At 37.0% G+C, this 27374-nt stretch overlaps 2 protein-coding genes across 5 annotated transcripts; one reads left to right on the top strand and one right to left on the bottom strand.

Annotated features, from left to right (window-relative positions):
- Positions 1–501: 501 nt before the first annotated feature.
- On the bottom strand, positions 502–23752 carry acox1 (acyl-CoA oxidase 1, palmitoyl). 4 transcript variants are annotated; one of them, XM_030136580.1, is made up of 14 exons: positions 23530–23752; positions 20670–20829; positions 19462–19622; positions 13979–14086; positions 13775–13894; positions 13531–13646; positions 10074–10243; positions 9002–9164; positions 7488–7678; positions 6072–6251; positions 4775–4880; positions 4517–4660; positions 4017–4223; positions 502–3418 (listed from the first exon to the last, which is right to left on the bottom strand). In XM_030136580.1, exons 1-14 carry the CDS (start codon positions 23636–23638, stop codon positions 3368–3370), a joined length of 1986 nt encoding a protein of 661 aa, XP_029992440.1. In that variant the 5' UTR covers positions 23639–23752; the 3' UTR covers positions 502–3367. The 4 variants fall into 4 exon arrangements, with proteins under 4 accessions (XP_029992440.1, XP_029992449.1, XP_029992432.1 ...); XM_030136589.1 differs by lacking the exon at positions 19462–19622 and adding an exon at positions 18485–18645; XM_030136572.1 differs by lacking the exon at positions 19462–19622 and adding an exon at positions 15535–15695.
- Positions 23753–23782: 30 nt separating this feature from the next.
- On the top strand, positions 23783–26121 carry ten1 (TEN1 subunit of CST complex). Its single transcript, XM_030136616.1, has 4 exons — positions 23783–23968; positions 25154–25311; positions 25441–25584; positions 25660–26121. The coding sequence occupies exons 1-3, from the start codon at positions 23877–23879 to the stop codon at positions 25581–25583; spliced, it is 393 nt and encodes a 130-aa protein (XP_029992476.1). The 5' UTR covers positions 23783–23876; the 3' UTR covers position 25584; positions 25660–26121.
- The last annotated feature ends 1253 nt before the right edge of the window (positions 26122–27374 follow it).

Here is a 27374-nt window from a genome sequence, read left to right as displayed (position 1 = left end):
TCATATTATTTTTCTCATGTTAAACCAAGAAGAAAATTTGGAGTCATTATTTCTAGGTTATTATGCTATTATTTTTGAGTTTGATGCCCTTGACTGTTAATATCTTCAGGGTAATTTTTGCATTTTGCACTTTGTAAATTCATCTCACGGGCCAGATTGGAACCTCTGGCTGGCCAGTTTTGGCCCCCGGGCTGCATGTTTGACACCTGTGATCTATAGGAAAATGTAGGTTTCACTTAAAAGTCCTAAAATGGTGCTTCCAAACTGTTGGCAGGCACTGTGTAAATAGAATACTTTACATAATTGTACATATAACTGTATTTTCATATGCATAAATTCTCACGTAACTAAAATGATATTAAAGAAGGAATTCAAACTTTAAGTATGGTCAAGTGCGTAAAAAGCAAGTAGGCCTTTTACTGCTGACAGTTTGACGACCTACTTTAAAGGGTGGGTGGGTGGGTCGGTCAGTGGGTCTGTCTGTGTCTAAAAAAATGCACATTCATGGTTTGGACTTTTATTAATAGAAATTAAATGTTCACTTACAAACGATTAAAATCAACTGGAATCCATTATTCACAAAAACACATAAATGCATTAGTCAATAAAACCTGAAAATCATACATTTACAGCAGAAATCAAGAAGTTAAACATTAAATGTCTCTAAATAAACAAATGAAATGTTCAGAGCCTTAGATAAAGAGATGTTCTGAAACTATAAAATGATTAAGGACCTCTCACAGGCACATGATTATTGCCCCCAAATAACAATTAGCGTTCATAAAGAGACTGAAGGTGGTAATTCTCCATATACATCAGAATGTCATTACGTTCACAATCAAATCAAATAAAGTATTACATTACCATTTCAGGTACCATCAGTGACACAATACTTACTAACTCCTCTGTTTTTACTTTCAGGATTGCTCAATTTGAAATACAATTGAGTGAAGAATTATATAGCAGCAATTATAAGAAGTGGAGTACATACATATCAGCCTGGTACGATGATTCTTCATTCAACTTTCCCTCTAAAAACAGTAATAACAAAAAGGTAGGGGATCTTTTTTTTTTTTAAAGTGACCCAGATTGTATGATTCAAGGCATGTCTTACTATTTAACAACTGCTTTATGTGAAAATTTGCTTAAAATGTTTCTGAGTGATTGAGAGAGAATTCAGTCAGCGTGTGACCCCACTTCCTAAAACATCAACCCTACACAGCAGGGAAGAGGATTATTATACCCATAGATGGCCTTTTCAGAAACTCATACAACTCCTTTTCTACATGATTGATATATGTCATCGTACATTACCTGCACAAAGCCAACGGTACAATGTGACCCTTTGTTACAATGATCCTTTAACTATTTTACAGTGTTGAGACATGATGTAAACCCTAAACCTGATCATAGACAGATAATTTCAACAAACTAATCCATTTGGAGCTTAGAAATGCTTGTGTCAGTTTCTGCAAGTTTCCAAAAGTCCCCAAATCATCAGATCATCTCCTGATGTGCCTCTCAGTTCTCCTTTGAGGTTCATGTTTACTAATGGAATGTGGATTATAGCATGCACAGTAGGTGTGAGAACTGGATTGAACAACATAAATGTAATTGAAATTCACTTTTGCCACTGAGGTACAGCTTTGGCTTGTTTCCACTTCGACAACATGTATTGGAAGAAATGTTGTGATCGAGAAAAGAACATAAACGCTATTTGTTTTGTACACAAAGTACCAACTTACAGTAACCTTTTGATGCAAGAGGGACTGATTACTTACAAGTATCAATTAACAGTGAACAATTTGCTGCGATACTATTGTGCTTTTTAGAGGTCAGTGCTGCAGGCCTGTACTTCATGCTTGTAGTACTGCAAGAATTTGAGCTAGGAAAAGCTAAAAAAAAAAAAAAAAAAGAAGGAAATATTCTGTGTTTCACATAAAACCATTTTGAGCTATTATTATTTTATTATGTTGTTGCCTGAAGCAGCTGATAAAGATTATAGATGAATATCTTAAAAAAAGTTGGCTCTGATTTTTCTACCAAAGTAGTTTTTTTTTTGTTTTTTTTTAAGAATCTTGACTTGATAATTATCCCATTTCTACGGGATGACAAAGCTCACACAATTAACAAGTCTCACCTTTGTAAGAAGAAATCAGAGGGGGGTATGGCTCTCCCAAATTTCTCCCTTCATTACTATGCGTGTCCACCATTGTAATGTGGTTTAGACAATATTTTAACACACCCTACCTGGATCAAGATGGAAAGGAAAGACTGTATCCTTTATAACACTGGTGCTTATTTTATCACTGACAAAAAAATTGGACAAATCGACATATAATAATAATTGCATTATTCACAGCATCATATGTATCTGGAACCAGATTATATCTCAGTTTGCTCATTCCTGCCAAATGCAAGGAATCCCTCCTTTGACCCCTCCAGTTTGGATTCAGTCTTTCTAAACACAATGGAAAGAACTTGGGATCTAGACTGTTGAAGATCTGTTAACAGACAATTGCTTCACTTCCTTCACATCAACTTCAAGCCAAACTCTCCAAATTAGGAATTAGGTTAGAATTACGTTCATAACTTAGAGAGAATAACCATCTAAGTTTGATGAGCTCTTTCAGATGGGAGGCAAGGAGGGAGATTTATCTCAACTCTGTTAGTGCACTTGTTTTGTTCACTCTGTTTAATTTTCAAAATGAGAACCAATTGTAATAATTGGTGTTTTCTGATTAATTCCTCAATACAAAGACTGAAGTTGTATCTCTTAAATCACGTTTTTCGTGATGATGGAAACAAACCAAAGCTGAGGTTTCTGTTAGTTTGTTGCCAACATAAAATGCTCTAACATTATGTAACATTCATAATAACATTCTGTTCTTGTTAGAGAAAAGAGAGCCATCAGGCAGAAGGTGAAGAAAAGATGAAGAATTGTTAAAAAAATACTTTGAGTGGAAATTCACTGTAAATGTTCTAAAATTAATCTAAAATCTGCAATAGACAAATAATTTTGAGCCTAAGGAACTGATCTTTGTGAGTTTTGTTTTTATTCTGCCACCCTGGGGTTGTTTAAGGCCGTCTTCACACTGTTCGCAGCTTTTTCATGAATTACAAATGTAACACACACTGCAAATGTTAAATGTTACAGTATGTACATTACATGATTATAACGCTAAGTGAGCGCTCATGTTCTCAACATCACAAAGACATGAGACTGGAAAAATCTACATTCCTTAAATCTGGTCAACTGCAGCTGATGGAAAGTGAAGACACATCATTGGGTTTAAACTACTTAAGGTTGTGCATATCGATGTAGATCTGACGGGTCACAACCAGGAGCAAAAGTGCTGGGGTCAGCTCACAGTTTGGACCGCAGGGGCTTCAGGTACTTGTGGAAGGAGTCATGAACCTGAAAAGAAAACAAAGCATGGAACAAGTGGTTAACGAATTTGTCCATTTGTCAAATTTCAACTTTGACTTACACTTCTAAACAGAGATGTTTTAGAACACAAATTTGTCAAGTTATTTTAAAGAAATCTACTTTATGAAGACAAAAAGAAAAGAAATGATTTATAACAGAATTATTTGTCACTATAGTATTACCAGGACTGGGAGTTAGGGCAAATTACATAAATTAATTGACTTTCGCTTTTTGAATTATAAGACAAATGCTTAAAATCACAAATTCAATTTCAGTACTTCATCTAGAGACATCTTTAACTGTATAACAATTTAATCACAATCTGTTTGTTATTAATTATCAATGTTTCTTCTATCATTGTCTATCACTAGTGCTTTATCTTTAATAAACACTGCACAGTACCACCCTTGCAATTGCTGTTTTTGACATTGCATATATATGACAAGTAGTTTTAAAGGATGATGAATATTTTACCTGGGATTCACTGAGACAAAAAATGAATTGTTTAAAACTGGGGAAAACTATTTTAGCCACATCTCCTAGCCCTATATACTGCTGTTTTTATGTTAATTTTTATTTCACTAACCTCTGATGAGTTCAGGGGTGACCTGCGAGCCCACTCAAACATATTCTCATAGACATTCCCGTCATACCGTCCCAGGACTGATTTCAGCTTTTTGTCGTGGATATCGAAGGCATCCACCAGAGCCACGGCGTTGGGTCTCAGCTGAGAAAGCAGCTCTTTAATACGCAACGAGATCTGCAGTATCTGGGGCACATTCAGCAGTCCAGCCTGCAATACAGATACAGTTGTTGAATAAAACAGATCGCATTCTACAACACTGTGAGTAAGGAAAAAAAAAAGTTAAGACATACAATCTAATTTGCCTGTGTCTGTTTTTTGTTGTACAAATAATGCAAATAGATCCAGTGAACAAACACTATATTTTCAGTTGAGGCTGTTTTTTCACATGGAAGCTGATAGTGAAACTAGCAAATAGCTGGATGAGCCTTACACAGAATCTGTGAAACAATCACCCTGAAAATCAACATCTGATTATGTTCATATATGATAGTTTTTCACACCAGCAGGAAGTCTCCAGAGTTCTCAGTGATGCCATGGAGGGTGTAGAGCAGTGCTAGGGTTGATAACACTGAGTGTATGGCTGTGTCCCCGATCTCACCCAGCTTCTCAGTGAAGAGCTTCACAACAACATAGTGACAGTGGGCCTGGAGGAACGAAAAACACAAGATAATTACATGAAAACAGGAGGCTCATAGTCATGAATAATGGAAAACAGAAACAGGAAAAATAGATAAACACACACGCAGCACTGAACTTACATCTGAGGCTCTGACCAGGTCAATAGCGCTGTTGTTCCAGGCATCTTCCTGGCTCTTTCTGTTTTGCAATTCTTGCTGGATGCTCTTCGCTGCCAGATCTACAAGGCTACAGACACATCATTTGCAGTAATAAAGGATGTCATTAGTGCAAATGAATTTAACACATTTAATCCTCCACTAACGATGGGTGATGTCTATGTCAATGAGTGCTCTAGTTCTGCTTCTTTCAAATGCAAGGTTTCATTTTATTTGTCTCCAACATCTCTATTGATTCACTGATGCCAAGCTTACGTGCAGCAGCTCTATTTCCTTCCCTGACTGCTGGATTGATCATTAGCCCATGAAACATAAATTACACGCATCATTGTTTGAGCCATGAGTTCACAGCGTGTGAAAAAAGTAGCGGTTTATAGACAGGAAATTACGGTATTATATAAAAAATATCAAATCTAATTTATCATTTCAAGTCCCAAGGTAATTAGAATGAGCTAGGGCTACTTCAAATTCAATGCAAAGAATCAGGAATATAACAGAGTGTGATAAACTGTCATTTTTGTGTCTTGAGCTGAAAAAATTTTGGAGCAACTACTGTCATCATTACAATAAAAAATATGCATCAATAATATTTTTCCTAAACATGAAATATTCTTAGGATGAGAGATAGTAAAAATGATGTACAAACTATTTATTATGAGTTCTTTAAGACAGACTTGGAGAGTTCTTTTCTGATCCTTTTGGAGCACAAATACAAACTCATAAACCAGGTAGATTCATAATAGTGGGCTCAGATAATGCTGACTGCCAGCCATGAGCACAACCTTCCCCTCCACCACAATGGCTTACCCCGTTTGTGCTTACCACACAGCTGACACTGACGACAAAATAGATTTAGATGTGACTAAGGCTGGCAGTATGCGGGAATGTGATCAGGGCAGCATATCATATGAGACTGTGGCAGAAATATGGTCGCCAGCAGATTTAGTCTGACACTCTGGATGACTGATTAGACTATCGAAGATTAATGTTGATACATGAAGCTTTGGCTAACTTAATGTGTCCCCTACCAATGTGCTTTATTTTTAAGCAGCACACCATCCTTTCCATGTCACTTAAGTCTACAACATCCTGTAATATTTTTGCTTTTTTTTTTCAGTTTACGTCGATATTTACACAGATGGATGGGATTAATAAAGTCTATCTATCTATCTATCTATAGAAATGAAACCAAAGAATAGCAAGTGGAAAAGGTCCTAAAATACCCAAAGCCTATACTGAGTATATTGCTCTTGTCTCTTACGTGGCTGCTCTTAGTTTGTAGACCTCCACCAGGCTAGCCAGGTCATTAATGTCAACTACAGTTGGTCTGGCAGAGGCGGGTTGGGCCTGGATCCTCCGGTGCTCGGTTTCATTCAGGTACGACACAATGCCACTCAGCTGCTGACCTGCTTTAGCCTGCCGGTAGCTTTTCACCAGGTACCTACATGGAAAAATGTGAAGCACAATCACAAGTCAACACTGATACACAACGAAGCCACTGACTTTTTTTATGGTGATGGTGATGTACAATGTTTGCAGTAGTTTCTAAAAAATTGTGTTTTGGGAGTGATCTTATACATCCAAAGAAATCTCTTATCACCAGTGACAGCTAATGGTTCAAGCCACTGGTAGTTTTAGTGGCACTGTTATTACGCTGGTAAAGAGGGGAGCCTATTTCCTTAAAATAAAGCATTCACTCATACTCACATACAGGCCATTTAATGAACACAAAGCCCAGTGCACATACCTCCAGGGGCACACGCATCAAACACTCCAACAAGACTCTCTAACTTACACCAAATCTTAGCATAGTTTTATATATCGACCCATTTATTCATTCACATTAATTAGACCCTGGCACTTTGTGTTCTCTTCAGGTTGTAGGAAGATACTGAATATTTCAACAATGACTTCATTAAAATACATCTGGTAGAGAAACTCTGAAACCCTTCAAACAACAGAAGTTTGCACAACAGCTTAATGAACCTGAAACACCAGCCATTACTGTATTTGTGATACCGAACCACATCAAATATCATTCAAGGATGTCAAATGTCATCTGTGTTTGTTTTTGTTGTGGGCTGGTGCTGCTGTGCTTCCTGCATTTGTGGTCTGTTGAGGCTTCCGAGTATACGTCTTTAGTAGATGTTTTTTCATGTCTGCTCTTTAGAACAGTGCAATTAAAATGTGAATGGATTATAAACCGCTGCTGTGTGAGTACCAGCTATGGACATTTACTCACCTTTCTATGCAAAACCACTCATGGTAAAAAAAAAAAAAATAAATAAAATATATATATATATATATATATATATATATATATATATATATATATATATATATAATTAAACTGTTTGATAAGGCCTTCATCACAACTTCAAATGAGAACAATAATCAATCATCAACATGACAGACAAATATCAGCCACTGCCAACGTTGAATTGATATCACATAAACAGATGTCAGTCAAAAACGTTGTACATCCCCTCGGTACAAACAACTGTGAGAAACATCAAGTACAAAGTAAAATAAGAATATTCCCATAGTTGTATGATGACTCAAACAGCATAGCAACAATAACAACAAAACATCTTTAGTGTGTGTTTTTGTTTCAGCATTAGGTGGAGTCCAGTGAAGGAGTGATGTTTGTGGTCGATGTTTGTTTGTGATGACACACCTTGCAGTCTGCAGCATCATGACAGTGTTCTCTCCTTCATATGTGCAAGTAGGTGTGAATTCAACATAAATGTCTGGCAAGGCACTGCTGCGAGAGTAACCATGGCCACCACATGACATGCGACAAACTTCAATAGCGGCATTAGCTGTCCAGGTGGTGAAGGCCTTCAGCCCTGCAGAAAGGGCATGAAGCTGCAGAATGGAAAGCAAATTTAGTTAAAGGAACCATCTGCAAGCCTGTCAGTGAGATTTAAAATACTAAATTAAGTAAACAATACATGTTTATGAGTTTAATTTTCATTACTTCATTTTGTCATTTTCATTGCACCATTCCAGTGAATTCCAGCAATCAAAGCTCTGGAAACAATCATGAGATGTCTACAATTTTCTAAAAATGAACCTCAATGAAAACCTCAGGAATGTAATCACATGGAAGATGGATGGTCACAAGCAATCAACCAAAGCAGAGTTGCTTGTGCTTTTTAGCCATGAGTGACATAAACTCGCCAACAGCAATGCAATGTGAAAGAGCATGCCAAGACACATGAAAGCAGGGCTATTTCTCCAAATATTCCTTACTGAATTTTCCCCAAGATAAAACATTAGTATTGTATGGTTAAACATGACTATAATCTTATTTTCTTTGCATTATACGAAGTATGAACACCCGGCATTATTTTAACAAGGTGCAACCTTCTGGACATAAAGGTTGTGCATGAAAATATTTGTTAACTGGGAGAAAAGCTGCCACTAGTTTCTAGAATAAATAAAGACTTAATTTTACTCAAAGACAAAACACCTATAATTATTGAATGCAATAGTCTCTAATTATTTTCCAGAGAAAAGCGAAGTGCAATGATCCAAATTAAAAAAAACAAAACAAAACTTTTGTTCCGCTGTGACTTAACACTACAATGCCCATTGTGTAATTGACAACAAAATACTATACTAATTCATTCACATCTCTGTAAAGTCAACAGTTAATACAAAGATATAATAGGTCACAATGCTGATAATTATCTAAGGATAAACATCAAGGTCTAAGTGTCCTTCTGTTGTGTGTTGCATGATAACAGTGATTAATACAGATTTTATGAAGTCACCTAACTTGACTAAAAGCTGGACATGGTACACAACACAGCGTCTGAACTGTGGATTCAGTATGTAATACGCTGTTACACAGATTGAAAAGAAACTCAGAATGGATAAAGAGCGCTATGCAACTGCCACGTGATCATACAACCAGGAGACTGAAGCCTGTACCGTCTGTGTAACTGTAATTCTTATTTAGACGAATCTGCAAATTGTGTGTTCCTTCATCTTCATTTTCAAGCTGCCATGAATGTCAGTAAACAGACTAGACTCAGCTGATGTTTGATTGCATCACATCCAGTTATTTAACATTTGCTTTAAAATACAAAACAAGACCTGAGAGACTATTGTGTTACACATAGGATGAGTGATTACATATCAGCCAACATTTCATTACAGACAGTACATGTGTTTCCTAAATACCTCTGGCAGTTCGCTAAAGTTCCCCTGGTTGATGTCTCCAGTGATGCGGTGGTAGGTCTGGTTCATGTACTGGCCGACAAAAGTGAAGGCGTAGGCTGTAGCCAGCAGAGGAAACAGTTTATATTGCTGTGTTTGGTAGTCGAGGATCTGAGGCTCTGGCTCTCTGCAGGACAGAAACAAACAACAGTCTGAGCCTAGTGTGAAACTGCACACTGAGGTACAAAATTACTATAAACTAATTTTGTTTGTATTTGTTAAAGGTATATTATTGAATTCTATTTTCTAAATCATAAAATTCTAAACTAAATCTATCACTTAGTGAAACAATCAGTTAACTGATTCACAATTTTGTTTTAATTATACAAACAAGTCTTTTGGTACTGATGCAACAAAGTCTTTAAGAAATTTAAAAAAAAATGTTCATATAGAAAAAGTGTGACAATTCATCCTAAAATTATTGTTCTTTACTTTTCTTACGTTTAATTAATAGCTGCTTCACTGATTTTAAACTTACATCTGCTCTCTCAAATATTTCACTGCATACATGTTTTACATTTGGTGTTCCACTGATGTGCAGATATGTTTATTAATTCAAGCTGAATTGGAGACACCATACATATGAATGAATTACATATAATTATAAATGAACAATTATGAACGAATAATTGCACTGAAAAATAGGATCTGAATGCCACCATGTTGTGACCAAATTTACTCATTTAGAAGTGAATTCCTATTAACTTGAAAGAATATAACAAAAAATAGAATTTGGTGAAATCAGGATGGCCAAGTGGTCTACGGTGCTGTGTTCAGGTCACAGTCTCCCTAGGAGGCGTGGGTTTGAATCCCACTTCTGACACAACTACTCTGCAATTTTCCCACAGTGGGATCAATGAAGTCTTATCTTGTCTTGTAACTGTATTTGATCTTCATGAGAATGTAATTATCTCGGCATATGCACAAGCCTCTCAGAGGTCACGACTCATTTCCTTGTGACATGGTGGTTTATCCATGGATTTAAACAAAGTGCTGTTTGGTACTGCTGCAATGCATTACTTCTGTTATGACTGACCCGGTTCGGATTTCAGACTGATGTCGGACAGCGCTGTAGCGAATGGCGATAGTGGTGGACTTGGCGAGCGCCCGGGCTGACTCCCCGACAATCATGGAGCGGATGAACACCATAGTACCGTAGGTCAGCTTAGCACTGGGAGGCTTCACATAGGTCCCATCTGGCTCCACCTAGTGGACAGAGTCATGTTATACTTGTAGAAACTTCAGGTGCCAGAAGGTTAACAGTAATATATCACTCTAAAAGCATTCAGTTCAGTGTCAAAATACATTATCTTCACTGCAAAATAGGGGTGCCTAAAAACAAGATAAAAACACTAAATCTGAGGAAAAAGGTACTCAAAACAAGTGAAAAATCTGTCCATGCAGCAAGACAATTTCACTTGACAAGATTTTTTGAATTAAGATTAAGTGTAGAAATAAGTATGTCTACAGATGTATGAACACTTGAAATAAAAAATTAACTCTTAAAACAAGATAAATGATGAACACTTGAAAATCTAAGTTTTTTTTTATCTTGGTAAGAACCAAATAATTTGCAGTGTTGTCAAGGCACAATCAGAATATCTTAGACCAATATATTGTATGATGTATCAAACATAAAGTACATATGTAACAGTGTCCCTGCCATTTACAAAAAGACAAAAAGGTGACAGATGGGTGACAGCGTTCATATATCTGATTGTATCCTGTATAAAAATGATTAAATAAACTTTGAAAGCAATGCAATGAACCTTCCCTATTTGGCCTGAATAAGACTGTAACAGAAAGAGAAAGTAAATACATAGTTCTTTAACAGAAGAAAAAAAAAACTCAAGAAAAAAAAATAAAGTAGTACAAGGTACCTACACACGTTCCATGTGAAAAAGTAACACTTTTCCAGAATTAAGTTTCAGAACCATGTTTAACATATGTAAAAATTAAAATTAAAAATACTGATTTGCTCAAATGTTATCAGTTATCTATTTAAATTCATTTGTGTTACTTCATGTACCTACAATGAGGAGCAGAGAATGGAAAAATGTAATTTCACACAAATATCTGTAAGTATATGGCATTCATTACCAAAAACTGGGTCATTACTCAGGTAGGATGAAGGAAATTTTGTTTGGGGCCACAAGGAGATTTCGTGCATTTCAGAAAACTTTCAGCTAGAAGCAGGTGACAAAAACCTAAATGATTTAAGTAGCTTTAAAAGTATTTATCACTTCTATCTTTTCACCTAAACATTCAACATTGTTATTTATCATACATGTCTCACTGAAACTACTTATTCAATTCATTATCCTAAAGCTATACAGAAATGGCAGTTAGAATGATAAGTAAGGTTTAGTCATCTCATGATTTAGAAATAAGGCTCATTTTAAATTGGGTCATTATGAGTTTCCATTTTAAAATCCCTTTTTTTTTTTTACACAGTATGAGAAACAGTGCTTATAATTAGTCATATTATCACAGTCAGGTTATGCCTACATCAGTTCGTTTTTTCTTTTTATTTTTTTTTTTACATGTATTGTCCACACTACACTGCTTTGGTAAACATTGCCGACTCTCTTTTTGTTTGTTAAAACTCAGAGCTGTGTTGTAATGTGGGTGGACACAAGTGGAAACTTTTAGAAAAGATGACACAGACACCCACATTCACTGACTATTTGGGTCTAATAAGTCCCTACGTATCCTGCCCAGATTTATCATGTTTCTTTCCTATGACCCTTTTCCACCAGAAAACCAAATATCACCTTTGATTACCAACTATTAATGCAGCTTTAATGTCGTCTCTAATAGTGGTTGTTGCACAGTCAATTTCTGTATTTAATTCAACTGATCACTTATTTGAGTTCTTGACATTTCCCATGTTAAGTGGTGTTATCAAAGCCCATGGTCATGGGACATGTGCTTCAGGTGTGCTAAAGTCTTGTGAAATGCTAATATGGATGAAGTATTTTTGTGGATTTAACCTGAATGTGTGTTTGAATGTTCTTTTGACTTTTTATCATACAAATATAGAACACAGAATCTCAGTCTGGTTTCACAAACTAACCTCTGTGCAAACTAATCTTGACATGAACACAAAGATAAGAAAAAAAGATGGCAAATCTTGGGTTTAACACTTTCAGTGCCATGGGCCGATTAAATTGGCTTTACGAAAACGACCTGTAAAGTGCCACGGGCCGATCAGATCGGCTTTGGAGAACAGGCCATATTTGTGTACAAACAAACCATCCACCCCCATTTCTTTCTCACATTTCGATGACGTTCTTTCTGTGTCCCCCTTTTGAGACCAAGCAGACGGGAATTTGAGGTCACGCGACCGAATAATATTTTTATATCTTTTTAATGTTTCTTATTCTCCGGTGTTTCATCAGAGGGAGCCCTCCATGCCGGGGGGCGGCTGTGGACTCCGGGGGCTGTGGTGCCTTCTCTCACTGGGGTCCGTTCCTTTCTGGTGGGTGGGGGTCCCAGTTGGCCCTCTCCCACTAGTTGGGATGCGGGGCTGTGTTGCTGGTGCCTGGTCGCCGGGGTCGGCGGCTGCCTCCTGGTGCGGATGGCTCCCTGAGACAGCGCCTCCTAAATTGATGTTTTACTTTTACTTGTACATTTTTGTTCTGGTCTACCAGTGCTCAGTCAGTCTTCTTAAGTATGTGTGAGCTTGTGGGTTTGCATGTATATGTGTGTGTGTGTGTGTGTGTGTTTGTGTGTGTGTGTGTGTGTGTGTGTGTGCGTGCGTGGGTGAGTGGGTGGGTGTGGGTGGGGGGCGGTACTGATTTTTAAACTGATATGTAAAGCACTTTGTGCTACAGTTTTTAATGTATGAAAAGTGCTATATAAATAAAGATTATTATTATTATTATTATTATTATTATTATGAATTATGCAAATTACGATCAATAATGAATCGGCTGCGTCCGGTGCGTTTTGAATCTAATCAGCAATCGGTCGGATGTTACCGAGCGGTTTCCTGCAGGATTCTTCAAATATTATAAAAACGACGCGAAATACTGAAAAACGGCCAAATTCTGTGGCACTTTTAAGGCTTATTAACCCCTTAACTGTCTGGCACTTAAAGAGTTAAGGAATTTGTACTATATTATGTTATGCTATATTTCAGGTTGAACTTCCAAGATTCCAACAGAGAACAAAGTGCTTTTTCCGGTGTTAAAAATCCTAGACTTTGTTGAAACCTGCTCAGATAGGTGTAGCAAAATACAGTCTGTTGATTTAAGGGAAACATCCCAACTTAAAAGGCAAAGTGAAGCAACAAATATGCGGCAATTTCCTTTCAACGTTAGCAAGGCTCTAGTGATGTAACTCTCTATCACAATCAGATAAACATGCAGCAAGATGCTAACAGCATTCTGACACAATAAAAAATGTACTTATCAATGTGACACAAAAGCTTACTGACCTCAGTAAAACGAGTTAAATATGAGGGTGCTCCACCTACTATGTTCCATTACCTTAGCATACTTCATCAGCATGTTCTCCCGTGGAATTCGTACATTATCCATTTTCAGAAAGCCATTGTCAACTTCACTGAAGCCAAACTTCGGTCCGATATCTCCGACCACAATGCCTAGAATTATGAGTAAGTGTGAAAAAAAGGCAGAGACAAAAAACATGAAGCGTAAAAATTCAAAAACTGGAGTATAAATGGGCGCTGACTTTACATATAACACTCCACAGAGACATTACAGAGGTTACCTGGCAGGGGGTCGTGAGTGTTCATGTCGCGGATGGGTACGATGAAAGCATGCAGACCATGGCAGTTTCCCTGAGTATGAAGCTGGGCTAATACAATGGCATGGTTTGATGTCTTTCCAACTACAAAAAGAGAGAGGGAATAGATTATTGCTCGTACTACAAAGCTCTCGGTCTTAAACCTGCAGAGACGCTGAATGCACTCACGTCCTCCTGGCCACCATTTGATGGAACTGACGGTAGGGCTGTTTAACACAAACTGCTGTGTGGCTGGGTCGTATGTGGCAGTGGTCTCCAGTCCTCTGAGGTGGGTACCTAGATGGAGACGATTTATAAAAACCCGGCAAATACAGACACAGAATGCAAGCAAAAGAAAAAAAAAATTAATAAGCCACAGTAGTAATACAACAACTGCTAGAATGTTGAATTTAGATTTACTCCTTAATTTGAAAAGTACTAATATTATACAGCATTACATATTTTATCATAATTAAACAAAAACATCAGTATAACCTAAAGAGCAATGTGCTCCAAAACATGTATATTATCTGAAATATTAACAGAAATACTTTGAAGAGACAGACAGAAACTTGTAGGTGTTTGACAGATACAAAAAAGACACACCGTTATTCATGGAGTACATGACATGCTGTTAGTCTGAGCAATGACATCCACACAAAAACGGGAAGCCTGCTCGTCGTACCCTTTTGCTTGCCTAATTGCTATCTAAGACCCTAAAGACCCATCTTTCATGTGTCCACCTAAACAGTTGATTAACATGCTAATAATCAATGTCTAAAGTGATTATTAGCCATTTTCAGATTGATAATAATCTGAAAACTGACAGACAAAAGTCAATACTTCCAGATATTAAATACTAATGAAAAAGAAAAATGGGAAGGAGGTTGTGTTAGGAAGTGAACTGGTTAAAGAGCATCAGTAAGTAGAAGACTTTACTCCAAACCTTTAAAAATCCCTTTTCATTTCTTTTAGTAGTTGTATGATAAAGTTAGTGGTTGAACCAGTTCAACTGTTTCATATTAAATATGCATTAAACATATAACCTGCGTTACTTTTTTTATTTCCATCTCTACCTTGCGTAACATGAGGCAGTTGAAGATAAAAACATACATTTAACATGTCTGTTACTGAAATACAATTCAAGCATTTGTCAATAATTTACCGAGACATTTAAAATGGCTGCATTAACATAAGGTTTATGGATGGATTGTTACTGATGGTTTTGACAAGCAGAAGTTAACATTTTAGAAGTGTTAACTTTTGCTAAGAATTTTACTTATGTTGGTGAAACCTGTTGTCAACTATTTTAACAGCACATCGTCCGTTTTTCATCACAGCCAATGAAAATTAGGACACGTAAAAGTCACTCAAACTTTTTTTTTTTTTTCACTCTTATTATTAACTATTTTCAGGTATCTTCATATCTCATATTCACAGCACTGCAAGTAGATTTCAGTGGGAATCATTCAGTGGAAATATCAAAACCAGCAGTACTCCGTTTAAAATTTGACAGATAAAGGGTGACCTGATAACTGAGTGGTTAAAGTTCACACCATATAGAGCATTGCCCTCAGCAGCGCGCCCCTGGTTACAATCCTGGCTGGCTGAACCATTTCTTGCACATCACTCTACTCTTTCATTTCCATTTCTCCACAATCAAAAAGAGGCACAAAAGGCCAAAATAATAAATGAGCATTTCTGTATATTGTTACACACTCGTGACATGTTGGGACTCATTTTACCGTGGCCCATCTCAGTCTGAGCGTAGGTGCCGATGATCTCTAGATTCCAGGCCGGCATGAAGAAACGATCCATTTGCTCTGGTGTGGCCTGGTTGAGCAATGTGGGCAGGAACATCCCCAGATGGAGATCCAAGGGCTCTGGCCTACCAGGGTGCACACAGCTAGGCCACGCAGGGCAGAGGCAAATGGAAAAGAAAAGCAGGTGGTGATGTGCAGAAGGTAGGAAGGAGAGTGAAAGGAATTTGATGGGTTCCATTTGGTGGAGTTTGAATCAATGAAAATGCAAAGGAATTAAAAATGAATATTTCAGAAAACATAAACTCAAATGAGAGGTGATATGGTTCAAGCAGAACAATGAAGACACAAATGACAAAGACAAATTAAAGCAGATTGTGAACATGTCATGCAAATTGATCATGATCTAGATTCAGACAGAAAATTAACTGTTTGAAATTGAAATTGTTCAGTGCAAATTGATCCTACAACTGTAAAGTTTGGCCAAATGTACATTTAAGTGTTTTTAATCTCCATTCATTGCTGTTCTGCTGGCCACATGCACATGCACCCCATTAAGTTAGAGTTTATCTGTGGTGGCATGTCCACTCTGTCCACACTGGAGGTGTCTGGTTTGTCCACTTCCATGTATGATGCAGTGTGTCCCAAAGAATAAGATGTTATACGTGCACCTGGGTGGTTGATGTTAAAGCATCATCATGACCAATGTCTCTTCTGATAAATTAACAGAGTAGTCCTACCACAGATTGATGTCTGTAGATACTACAGGACAGTGAGTCTATCTGTGTATTCCTGTCTGTCTGTCTCTCGTAGTCAACAACAACAGTATATTTCTGTTAAATAGTAATCAAATGACAGAACATGATCTATTGATACAGTTTGTTACAGGCTGTTCTAATGTAAAAATGTAAGTGTAATATGAGTGAATACAGTAGTAAAAGGTTTACAGATGTTTCCTCTGTTTCGCCAACTGAACCAGAGGGGACAGAGTTATAGAGACAGTTTTTTTCAATATGAATACAGCTGCATATAAAACATGCAGCGCTATCATGAAAGTCTCTATTCTCCAACTAAAGCTCTGTCCTGGACAACGATAATGATCAAATCCAGCTGTTTGTCTGGTCCAACACACAGACAAAGTATTTTTAGTTTATGCTCACTATGACCTAAATCTACACTGTCAACTGTTAATATCTTTGAAGTCCAGTAAAATCTGTGTGTTAAAACGCTAGAACACACTGCCTGCTGCACCTCTGTGTGTGTTCAGGGCTAATGCTGACACACACACGCAGTGAAAGGTCACTGGTAACTGTTGTGATGGAGCAAACCTCTAAAATGTTGTTACAGACACAAAGATCATAATACTATAAACACAAGGATTTCTATATAATATTGTCTGTGGGTCATAAGATCAATCGCTGTATTTTTTACTCATCTGACAACAGAAAATGACTTAACAGACTTCTGTTAAAAGGAAAATCTTTGAGATTATGACTTTAAGATCTAATGTAATTTACAACTAAAAATACTGTTAATTAGTAACTAACAGTTACTAAAGTGAGCAAACATTACAAAAGTTGATTTTAAAAAAACAATTAACCATGTAAAGCACCACAAAGTGTCTGTTACAGTCATAGGTGCACACTGTCACAACATTAATGACACTCAAGCACTGAATGCATACAAACCTGACAGTTACACAAAATATTCATTCTAAAAACAGGGTCCTTAAACCTCTGACAAGAAGAAATTCAAAGTCATTGTAACATTCACTTTCACAGAAAGACACCAAACAATAGCTGACATGGCCTACATTTTTCGTCACCACAGATTTCTCGGCCTCTCTGATTACAAAGGGACATTCAGAAGCTAGAGCTCAACCTCATTAGAAGCTGCCAGGCCACATGTGTCTGCAGCACTGTGTGTGTCTTCACCGATCTTTGATTTAAGACCAAAATAAGTTCTGAGCAGCTTTACCCAGGATAAACAATGAGTACTACAAAACCACAGATTGGAATTCATCAAAAACATTGCTTTTGTTTAATTAGATGGAATGAATTATACGAAGGAATCATTGATGCACCACAGCCATTATATAAAGAGGGAATGAAAGAGTTGAGGAGGAAACTGTCAGAAGAATTAACCTATGTTAGTAAGAATGTGTTTTGAAATAAACGGACACTAACTGGACTCATTTCATGTAAGACACCACTAATCCTCATGTTAGACAAGGAGAGCCAATATTGTTAATACTGTGAAAACTATAGCTATAAGTTAGTTAGCGGAGATTATGTCCTCCTCATAAAACAGAACATTCATTTCATAAAAACACAAATATTAGGACACACATGCAGCTACTTTGATTTACATCTGTCAAACACATACAAAATAATTAACAGACCTATAAGCCTATTTACATGTACTCTTCTCCTACCCCCAAAATAATCGATTATTGCCAACATCTATTTGTGCCACTCTAAATTGCACATCGAAGTTGTTTGGAGGGCATCAACAAAGACAAAGTAACTAAAGCTGCATTTCCACAAATGGTATCAGCTCAACTCAACCTCTTCTGCATTTCCACTACATGACAACAGAGACTAATGACAAATTAATTTTAATAACACCTTCATAAACGGTCCAAGTGAGTTATGAGTCACATGAAGGCAAACCATGGAGATCGCAGATTACTTAACCCAGAATCGTAAACGTTATTTTTCTTTCACTTGCTCAAGTATGGTACTAAGCAAATCAACACCAACACAGAATCGAGTGTGTTCCTGAGACTAAAGGCTGAAGCATTGCGATGACGACAATTCACGCTGAGGGGGGTACTATACCTGCAGTAGAACAGCTGATACCAAAACTAAGCTGAATTGCGTTGATACCATCAGTGAAAATGCAGCGTAAGTTAAGGGTTAAATCCAGGACTGACCATGACCCATCTCAGTTTGAGCATATGTGCCAAGGACCTGGAAGGACTCAGCCAAAGGTAACCATTTCCTGGCTTGCTGACGGTCACACTGGCTGTACAGCGTTGGGAGGAACATGACATAATGAACCCCCAAGGGCTCGTAGTGGTTGCCTCTAACCATACTGTAAAAAAGGAAGGTAAAGGAAGGCTGAAGTTTAGGTCAGCTGTTGAGAACTGATTCTTACTGACGGTCCTGGAAGACAATGAAATGTTTATCTGGCTACAGCCCATGTTTATCTCAAGCATTCAGCCACATGTTTGAAGACCGGAAACCAGTAGGTGAACTGTGAATTTAGTTGTGTAATTAATGTTTGTAAAACACATGTCAGTATAATGTTGCTTAACTAGGATCTGCCTGACTGAAAAAAAAAAATTTAATAGTCCACACATGTAGTACTTATATAAAGGTTAATTTAGTATATTTTATTGCATTGTTTAATTGTGCAGCAGAGGCTTTCGTTCCCTGTGGCACAGTTTTAATCTTGTAGTAAACTTTGCTCCAAATGACTGACTGCTAGGCTTCAAGGCTTCACAGAACAGTGGTCATGTGACTTTATTTGATTGCACATTATCCCCTTAGACCCATTTGAATGAACTGTCAAATTCTGAGTTAGTTAAACATTTCTAAAGGATGTTAATAATAACACTGCTACGACTATGATGACTAGGTTAGGCACGTACTAGCATCTCCTCTTAGAACACAACATTCTTATCTTAAAATTACAAATGTTAGGACGTGTATGTAACTACTCTGATTTGGATCTGTCAAACAAATACAAGTAATCAGCTAAAGTCTAAAGACACTCATTATCTACCCTAAAAATAATTAATCAACAACAATACCAATGTGAACCTTTTTTAAAAGCAAATATTGAAGTTGTGCTTGGGAGCTTTCAACACAAACAGACACTAATTTAAGGGCTAAATCCCGGACTGACCATGACCCATCTCAGTTTGAGCATATGTGCCCAGGACCTGGAAGGACTCGGCCAAAGGTAACCATTTCCTGGACTGCTGAGCATCACACTGGCTGTACAGCGTTGGGAGGAACATGGCATAATGAAGCCCCAACGCCTCCTGCTGGTGCCCTTTTTCCATACTATACAAAAGGAGGTAAAGGATATGTGGCTGAAGTTCAGGTAAACTGTTATATAACTGTTAGTGACTACAGTCAGTAAAGACAGTATAATGTTTTACTGGCAGTAGCCTAGGTTCATCTCATACATAGAACCACACCTTTAAGGATTTTACATTGAGTAGGTTTTAAATGACCACTCATAGTACAATCAAAAAGTGCTGAAAGTCAACACTATGAAGCAGAAACAATTCAAAAACAACAGTGTCAACAAATACAGTGATAATTAACAGTTGATTTGCTTAAGTTTAAAATCAATTTTCACTATATGTTTAACATATGAAACAAGGCAGTGAGTTTTATTTTATGATTTAGCTTTTTCTAAAACACATGTAGTCTGAGTAAAGCTGCATTGTTTCATGGAGCTTATCTAGAATCTGTCTGATTGTAACAAAATAACTTGCATTGGGATGGTTAACACAGGTAGTATTTTGTTTTATTTCAATGGCAATCTATTGTCCTATACAGTATTTTTCTGTATTGCATGACTGTGCAGTGAAAGTGTTCATTACCTTTGACACAGTTTTAATCTTGTGCTGAACTTTGTACCAAATGACTCTGTTCACTTCACACAACACTACCCATTTACATTATTTTGCACATTTTTCCTTAAGACTTACTTTTTTATTCATACAATTCTATTTTAGTTAAAAATTCTAAACTGTTTAAGACTTAAGCAACATTTGCAGAACCTAACATGTTTAAATGGAGCCTACCTGTGATACGAGACTCAACATGGGTGGGAAATACAATTTGAAGAATAACTAAATAAAATTGTTACCCTTCTATTTCCTTATTATACCAAGTTCATAGTGAATGAATGCATTCAAATAACAAAATCTAAAGGGTAGATTCAACCCGGGTTAAAAACTTTGCATGTTGTAGCTCAATGCTCTATAACAGCAGTTGTTTGGTAATGTTTGGACTGCACTGCCTCAGCTCAGCAATCAAATTGACAGTGAATGTACGACATGCAGTATGAGGGTCAGAATGCAGCCCTTTACCACATACCTCTTGTAGCAGATGATCTCCTCTGGGTCTGCAATGCCATACTCTCTGAGCTTCAGGATCATTTGGGCACTTTTTCGAACAGCTTGTTCATAGCGCTCACTGCGGGACAGGAAGTTTGGATCTTCCTCCTTAAAGTCTGGGTCACTAAGTACCATTGACTCTATAACGCAAGAAGAGAAATTATTTTAAATGTTATTTTATACAAGTGGAAGCACTGTCAAAAACTACAGTGTGAAACTGCACCGGTTCTTCAAAATGTAAGCTTTGTTTTATGTAAAATTGGAACAACTGCTTTACATTTACAATATTTTAATTGACTAGCAGCTTCCTAGTTTGTTGACACTCCTGATTGATAACAACTATGACTGTTTAGCTATAAAACACATTATTCATCAGATAATTAAAATACGTACAAAATACTTCAATATAGTATGCTAAAAGACACGTAGGAGGTGACCCCCAAAATAGCCAGAGAAATCTAGGTAATTATTCTTACTAGATGCAGTTGGATGAGATAACTAGAAGCACTCGGAGAGCGCAGACCTCCGCCAAGGCTGATCAGTGGGCCCCCCCGTGGGCCCCCCCACCCCCGATCACCCCCAAAAGTTAATCATTTCTTCCTTATCCCATTTCCAACAAACCCTGAAAATTTCATGAAAATCTGTCCATAACTTTTTGAGTTATGTTGCACACTAACGGACAGACAGACAGACAAACAAACCCTGGCAAAAACATAACCTCCTTGGCAGAGGTAACTACTCTAAATCTATACTGAAGAAGGCACAACAACAGCTTCACTTCCTCAGAAGCCTAAAGAAGACCAGACTCTGCAGGAGCAAAGTGGTCATCTTCACACCATGAGGAGCATCTTCATGTACTATATTTGTACATGGCTGTATGCTGTGTAGGAAACCCCTCCAGCAGGTGTTTAAGACAGCACTGTGCATCACCAGCATCAACACTGGAGACATCCACCAAGGTTCTGCTTCCTGGTTCCATTTTCATTCTTCACTCTCAGGAAGAAAAATCAGGCACCTCAGACCCAAGGACCATCAGCTTCATACAGCTGAACTCCAAACCCAACTACATTACCATTTACATTCAGCACTGATATCACTGGTCTGTTGATAATAATAATAATAATGGATTGGATTTATATAGCGCCTTTCTAGACACTCAAAGCGCTTTACATTATTGACCCATTATTCATTCGCTCTCACATTCTCCCTCTGGTGGTGGTAAACTACATCTGTAGCCACAGCTGCCCTGGGGCAGACTGACAGAAGCGTGGCTGCCATTTTGCGCCTACGGCCCCTCTGACCACCACCAAACATTCATACACCAGTGTGGGTGGCACTGGAGGCAAGGAGGGTGAAGTGTCTTGCCCAAGGACACAACGGACTGACTAGGACAGAGCGGGATTCGAACCGCCAACCCTTCGGTTATTGGACGATCCACTCTACCAACTGAGCCATGGCCGCCCACAAAATTGATGATCTGCATACTTTAACCCTTTAAATCCAAAGCCTAAAATGTTCTGCCTGGACTTTTTTTTTCTTTTTTGACTAACTAAAAGGTTAGAAAATATGCTGTGACTGAGTCAGTTTGCCCGTTTTTCCCCCAGATCTTTCAAAATTCAGCAATCATTTACAATTTACTGTATATTATCATACTGCTAAAATGGCTGCTTCTCCAGCTTCTAGTATAGGGATGAGTGAAATGATTGTAATGACCCAATAAAACCTATAAAACCCAAAGTCCCAGGTTTCAGAATCTGTTGGAATTTTTCCAATTGCACACAGTGAAAGACTTCTAGCCATCCAAACTGCATATGCACAGTGTGTAACAGCGATGACATGTCAGGTTTTAAAGCGTAAATAAGATGAAATGTAAAAGAAATTACAAAGGTGCTGGTTAAATCTACGACAAAGAACCTCAACAGTCAATGTATTGTAATATGCAGAGAGTGTTTTTAAGTAGATGTGGTAGCTAAGACAATTATTTCTTTTGTGTAAAAACCCATTTTCTCATTAACTCTCAGAATTTCTCATTTGACCCAAGACTGTATCTTGGAAACTACAGCCAACCAGCATTTCTTTATCAAATGACTCAAACTTAATAAAGTTTCCCTTCTTTTTTTCTGGATGCATTTTGCTTGTAGACCAGTGTAGTCAGTGTAAAACGTCAAAATTGTCAGATAAGAATATGAAATAAAGCAGTATTTTAAACTAAATTACCTTCATTTAATGACTTCAACAATTTTCAGAAATCTATTTACTGTCATTTTACTTGTACTGATAGTGCAGGTTGTTTTATGTATGCTTAACTATCAATAAAAACATTACTTAAACAGCCCCATTAAATCTAATCAACTCTCATCGGATATGAAAAGGATGCAAGATAAGTCACTTTAGTTTGTTCCACCATCAGCTCTGTGAAAAATATGAATTGAAATGTTTATTCCAAGTAAATTAGTTGATAGTTTGACTTGCCCTTAGAAAGGTTTTGTGTTGATCTTCTGTTAAACTGACGCAATTAACCGCTAATACCGAATTTACATCAGTTATACACTAAAAGTGTTTAGAACATTTAGCTATAACCACCCATCCTAACTTTAAGATGAGGAAGTTTAAAATGATGTCAAAGTTGAGTGATATTAACATTCAGAGCAGGCGCTAGCTAGCTAAAGTTAGCTGCGAAAAGCTATGCTAGGTTAGCACATTACTTTCAAGACCGTAATTTCTGAACAATTTTAACTATTACTTCCATCAAATTACACGTTTTTATCTTGACAACATCACCAGGTAAACAGGCACCGATGTAGAGACTTTTCGAGAAAACTCGGACACGTCAAACTTACCAATTTCTCGTCTTCTTTTGGTCTTTTCAGGGCCGCCATCCAAAATATTAGTGAGTTTCTCGACGTCAAAAGTGGCATTTTGCCTTTCTTTGAGAATGTCGTGATTCATTGCCTTCTGTCAAACTGGAAACAACACTTAACGTGACAAAATACGGTGGGAAACGTATTCAGTACTGTCGCAGCACTTCGACCTGTCGACTCCTCTGAAGCTAGAGAAGAGGTGAAGGGGGTGGAGCCTCATGTGTCATGTGACCGGTACCGGTAGTGAAAGACTTCATCGTGACATACACGCCAGAGTCACATTAATCTATACGCTTCTATGTAGATTTGTGTATTTTTACCAATTTATGATGCTGCCTGCAGCGGCAGTCTTTCACTTTCCCTGGGAGATAAGCTCTGGAGCCGTGCAGGAAGGGGACTCGGTGAGGACATTTGGCAGGTGGGCTTTGTTTTGATCTGAGGTTTTAAGTCTCCTGTAAGCATATTAGTTGATTCCCATGACTTAAAATGTATATTCTGATTTTTATTTGTATGTTCTAATCTGGACTGAATGTCGTTATGTTCTCACAAATATAATAATAAGAAGAATCATTTTGGTGGTGGTGGTATGATCATGCTGATGATGGTGTTCTGAAATAGAAAACATTTACATTTTTCACATCAGATTTAGACTGACAAATACAAAAGATATTCCAGACTAGTTAATGCCTTGCATCAAGTTAAAATTAGACTTTAGTGATCCCATAGTGGGGGAATTCAAGTGTCTATCCCTAACCCTTGGCCATCATTCGTTTCATTCAAAATATCAGATATTTTTCATGTTTCCTTTAGTTTTTGTGTAACATCAATGCCTAAACCTAAGTTTTGTAACTTTTAAGTGGTACATGGGATTACAGGTTTAGCACTGGTGCCTTCTGGACAGAACCTTAGGCTACAGAGATTGTCTATGTCTACCATTTCTGTCATGTCCACAGTTTCTGTTTTGTTTGACTGGATAAAACCCTGGGTTATCAGGTATTGGCTTCACAAACTTTCTATTGGTCATTACAGAGATGACATCAAGCAAGTAAAAGTACGATTATAAATAAAACTATCAAATAAATATGTGGATTTTAGAAGGCGTTGCAGCTTATGATAAGGGAAAGGAAGTCATTATTAATAGTTATATTGGTAGTGTGGCTTTCGAGAAAAGTAGTTTCAAAGTGTCAACAGAAAAGTAAAAGAAAATTACCTCAAAATTGAAATCAGGCAGAGTAATTGAATAATCTATAGTTGTAGCATGTGATCATAATGTGCAGTGAAACATAATTTATTAACTGAATGAATTCTGCGCATTGATTGATCATGAAAATAACTCAGTAAGAACGGTCTTATTATTGTTAGTGTTATCGTATTGTATTGTTGTTGCTGTTTTCATTATGCTTTCTTGGCATCTAAAAACACGTTCCACACTATAAACAATGACACTTGGCCATATAATAGCAGTCACATCCTCCTATGAACTATAATATTTTGATTCTGACAATCTAATCAGTCTTACCTGTATAAACACACAGGATAGTGCCATTTCACTTCAAACCTTCTTGACATTGTACCATTTTAATACAAATCTTTGTTTTTCCAGACTTGTCAGTTATGAACCAGAGGAGTCGAGGGCTACGCTGTCAGCTCAACATGCTTCTAAAGAACATCATGTGGTCATTCACACTATGTTCGTGGAGCCCTTTGATGCAATAATTGGAGCCCAGTACATCATCCTGGGAGAGATAGAAAACACTGAGAGTAAGGAATCTGTCAAATTTTGTTGTGATCCCAAATTATAGTTTACTGTTTTCTTATTTTATCGTCTTTTGTGCAGCTCACTGCATTATGACTGTGATCTGTTTAAATCTGTATTTTGTCATCGTGCAGGTGTTGGTTCTGTGGTCCGTGCCCGTGTGCTGAACTGTGTTGATGGTGTAAACATTGCACTTCTGCAGAAAGCCATTAACGAACAAAGGAGTTTCTTTGAGGAGAGAAAGTGTAAACAGAATGAGGCAGCAAATAAAACTTGATCAAGGTGTTCATTCATTGAGATCCTCGTTGTTGTGGATAAACAAGTCTTGAGTTGACTGAAGTGCTTTTGATAACCTTAAGTGAACTTTAACACTGTTTATGTAAATCCAATAAACAAACATTATGGCAATTATTTACCTCTAGCCAACAGTTTTCTACCCTTATCAGTCTTTGAGTTACTTTTTGGCCATTAAAGCAGCCATGATTATATTTTAGATATCGATTAATATGATGTTTTGTATGTTTTTTAGACATATCTTTTTCTTATTAAGACAGTTTGTATTTTTTATGTTTTGCAAATGAACCTTATTGATGTTACTGTAAACTGCCGTCAGTCAAACATAACAAAGATACGATTTAATCTCTGCCCATTTCATAGATCTGTCATGTATAGAAAAAGCATATACTGTGAATAAAAACCAACCTGTTTTTACATTCTATGAATATTTATATGTGTAAATAAATATAAATGTTAAATATGCCTTCTGTTCACTTTTCAGCAATGAAATATAATTCAGTACTTGTGCACTATACCTCTATTGGATTTGAGTGTTTCTATTTTATGCAGCTTTACTACACCTCAGAGGTAAATACTGCACTTTTTTCTTCCATTACGTGTGTCTGACAGCTGATCATTTTTAATAAACCATCTTGTCCAGTGACTTTGTAACAAACTGAGGGAAATTAAAATTCTCCTACTTTTTAAGTTTAATAAACTCATTTAAAATCCTCCTGGATTTGTTGGAAAATGTGTTTCAACAAATCTGAAAACTGAACGGTTTTTCTTAGCTCATGAGCTGTTGAATTTTTAGGTTCCAATGATCTTACAGAATATGATGCATTGCTGCAGATCAAACTTCCCTACAGTATTTGACATGACCCACAACCTTGTACAGGACTAAAATTTATCATACACATAAATGCAGCAGTGACTTGAGTAGAAAACACATATTTAATGTTTAAACACCAACCATTTTACTGCAAAACTACTTTTGTTTTTCATACTTTTAACTACATTTCACCAATAATACTTACATACAGTACTGTGTAAAAGTCTTAGGCCACCATTAGGTTTGTTGTTTCAGCAAAGTTGTAATGACCGCACATGCAATTCTCAGTTTTCATATTAAAATACAACCAGGACAAATAGGACATATATGTAGCATTAAAAAACAAAGATTCACAAAAGTACATTGTCTACAAAACATAGCATCAAGTCTTTTGTGCGAACTCTCTTTGTAATTAACACCTTCAACGCTTTTGTTCAGACATGTTTACTGCATTCCTTTTCAGGTGTCTTACAACAGGTTAAGTTTTTATTACAGTTAAGGCTACTTTTTGTGAGACCAGATGTCAGACTTTTGAGGGATTTTGTGTATGTTTTTGATATCATGCCCAAATATTCTGCATTTTCTTGAAGTATCTGAGAAAAAGAATGCCTGTAAAACAACAAAGCTAAAGTAGGTCTAATACTTTTACACAGGACTGGACATGCAGAATTTTTACTTGAAGTGAATTTTTTTTTCAGTGTGCTATTAGTACTTTTATGTAGTTGTGAGAGTAGTGAGCACTTCTACCACTGCTGGTGCTTTGTATTGATAAGATGGTCAATGACATCTAATATATATTCTATGTGTCATTCTGTTTAACTAGCACTTAGCACCAGTGTGAAGCAGCTTTATGTGTTAATACAGCCAACCCTTCATATCATAATCAGGAATACATACATATAGCTTAGTCTGGTTGAAGTTTGTTTTCTTCTTCTGGGCTTCTTTAAAGTACAACTCTAG

The sequence above is a fragment of the Sphaeramia orbicularis genome, chromosome 1, assembly GCF_902148855.1.
Source record: "Sphaeramia orbicularis chromosome 1, fSphaOr1.1, whole genome shotgun sequence".
NCBI classification, from domain to species: Eukaryota; Metazoa; Chordata; class Actinopteri; order Kurtiformes; family Apogonidae; genus Sphaeramia; species Sphaeramia orbicularis.
The sequence above is the reverse complement of the archived record's forward strand: the minus strand, read 5'-3'. Positions and strand labels throughout refer to the sequence as shown.

Bases quoted from the DNA above. Each gene is read 5' to 3' on its own strand.
- acox1 (XM_030136580.1), bottom strand. From the start codon at position 23,638: ATGAATCACGACATTCTCAAAGAAAGGCAAAATGCCACTTTTGACGTC. The intron at 19,623-20,669 runs GTATGTGGTAAA...CCTTTTGTATAG, and splicing joins GAGATCATCTGCTACAAGAG to TATGGAAAAAGGGCACCAGC. The intron at 4,881-6,071 runs GTAAGAGACAAG...ATGTGTCTGTAG, and splicing joins TACAAACTAAGAGCAGCCAC to CCTTGTAGATCTGGCAGCGA.
- ten1 (XM_030136616.1), top strand. From the start codon at position 23,877: ATGATGCTGCCTGCAGCGGCAGTCTTTCACTTTCCCTGGGAGATAAGC. The intron at 23,969-25,153 runs GTGGGCTTTGTT...TTGTTTTTCCAG, and splicing joins TCGGTGAGGACATTTGGCAG to ACTTGTCAGTTATGAACCAG. The intron at 25,312-25,440 runs GTAAGGAATCTG...GTCATCGTGCAG, and splicing joins AGAGATAGAAAACACTGAGA to GTGTTGGTTCTGTGGTCCGT.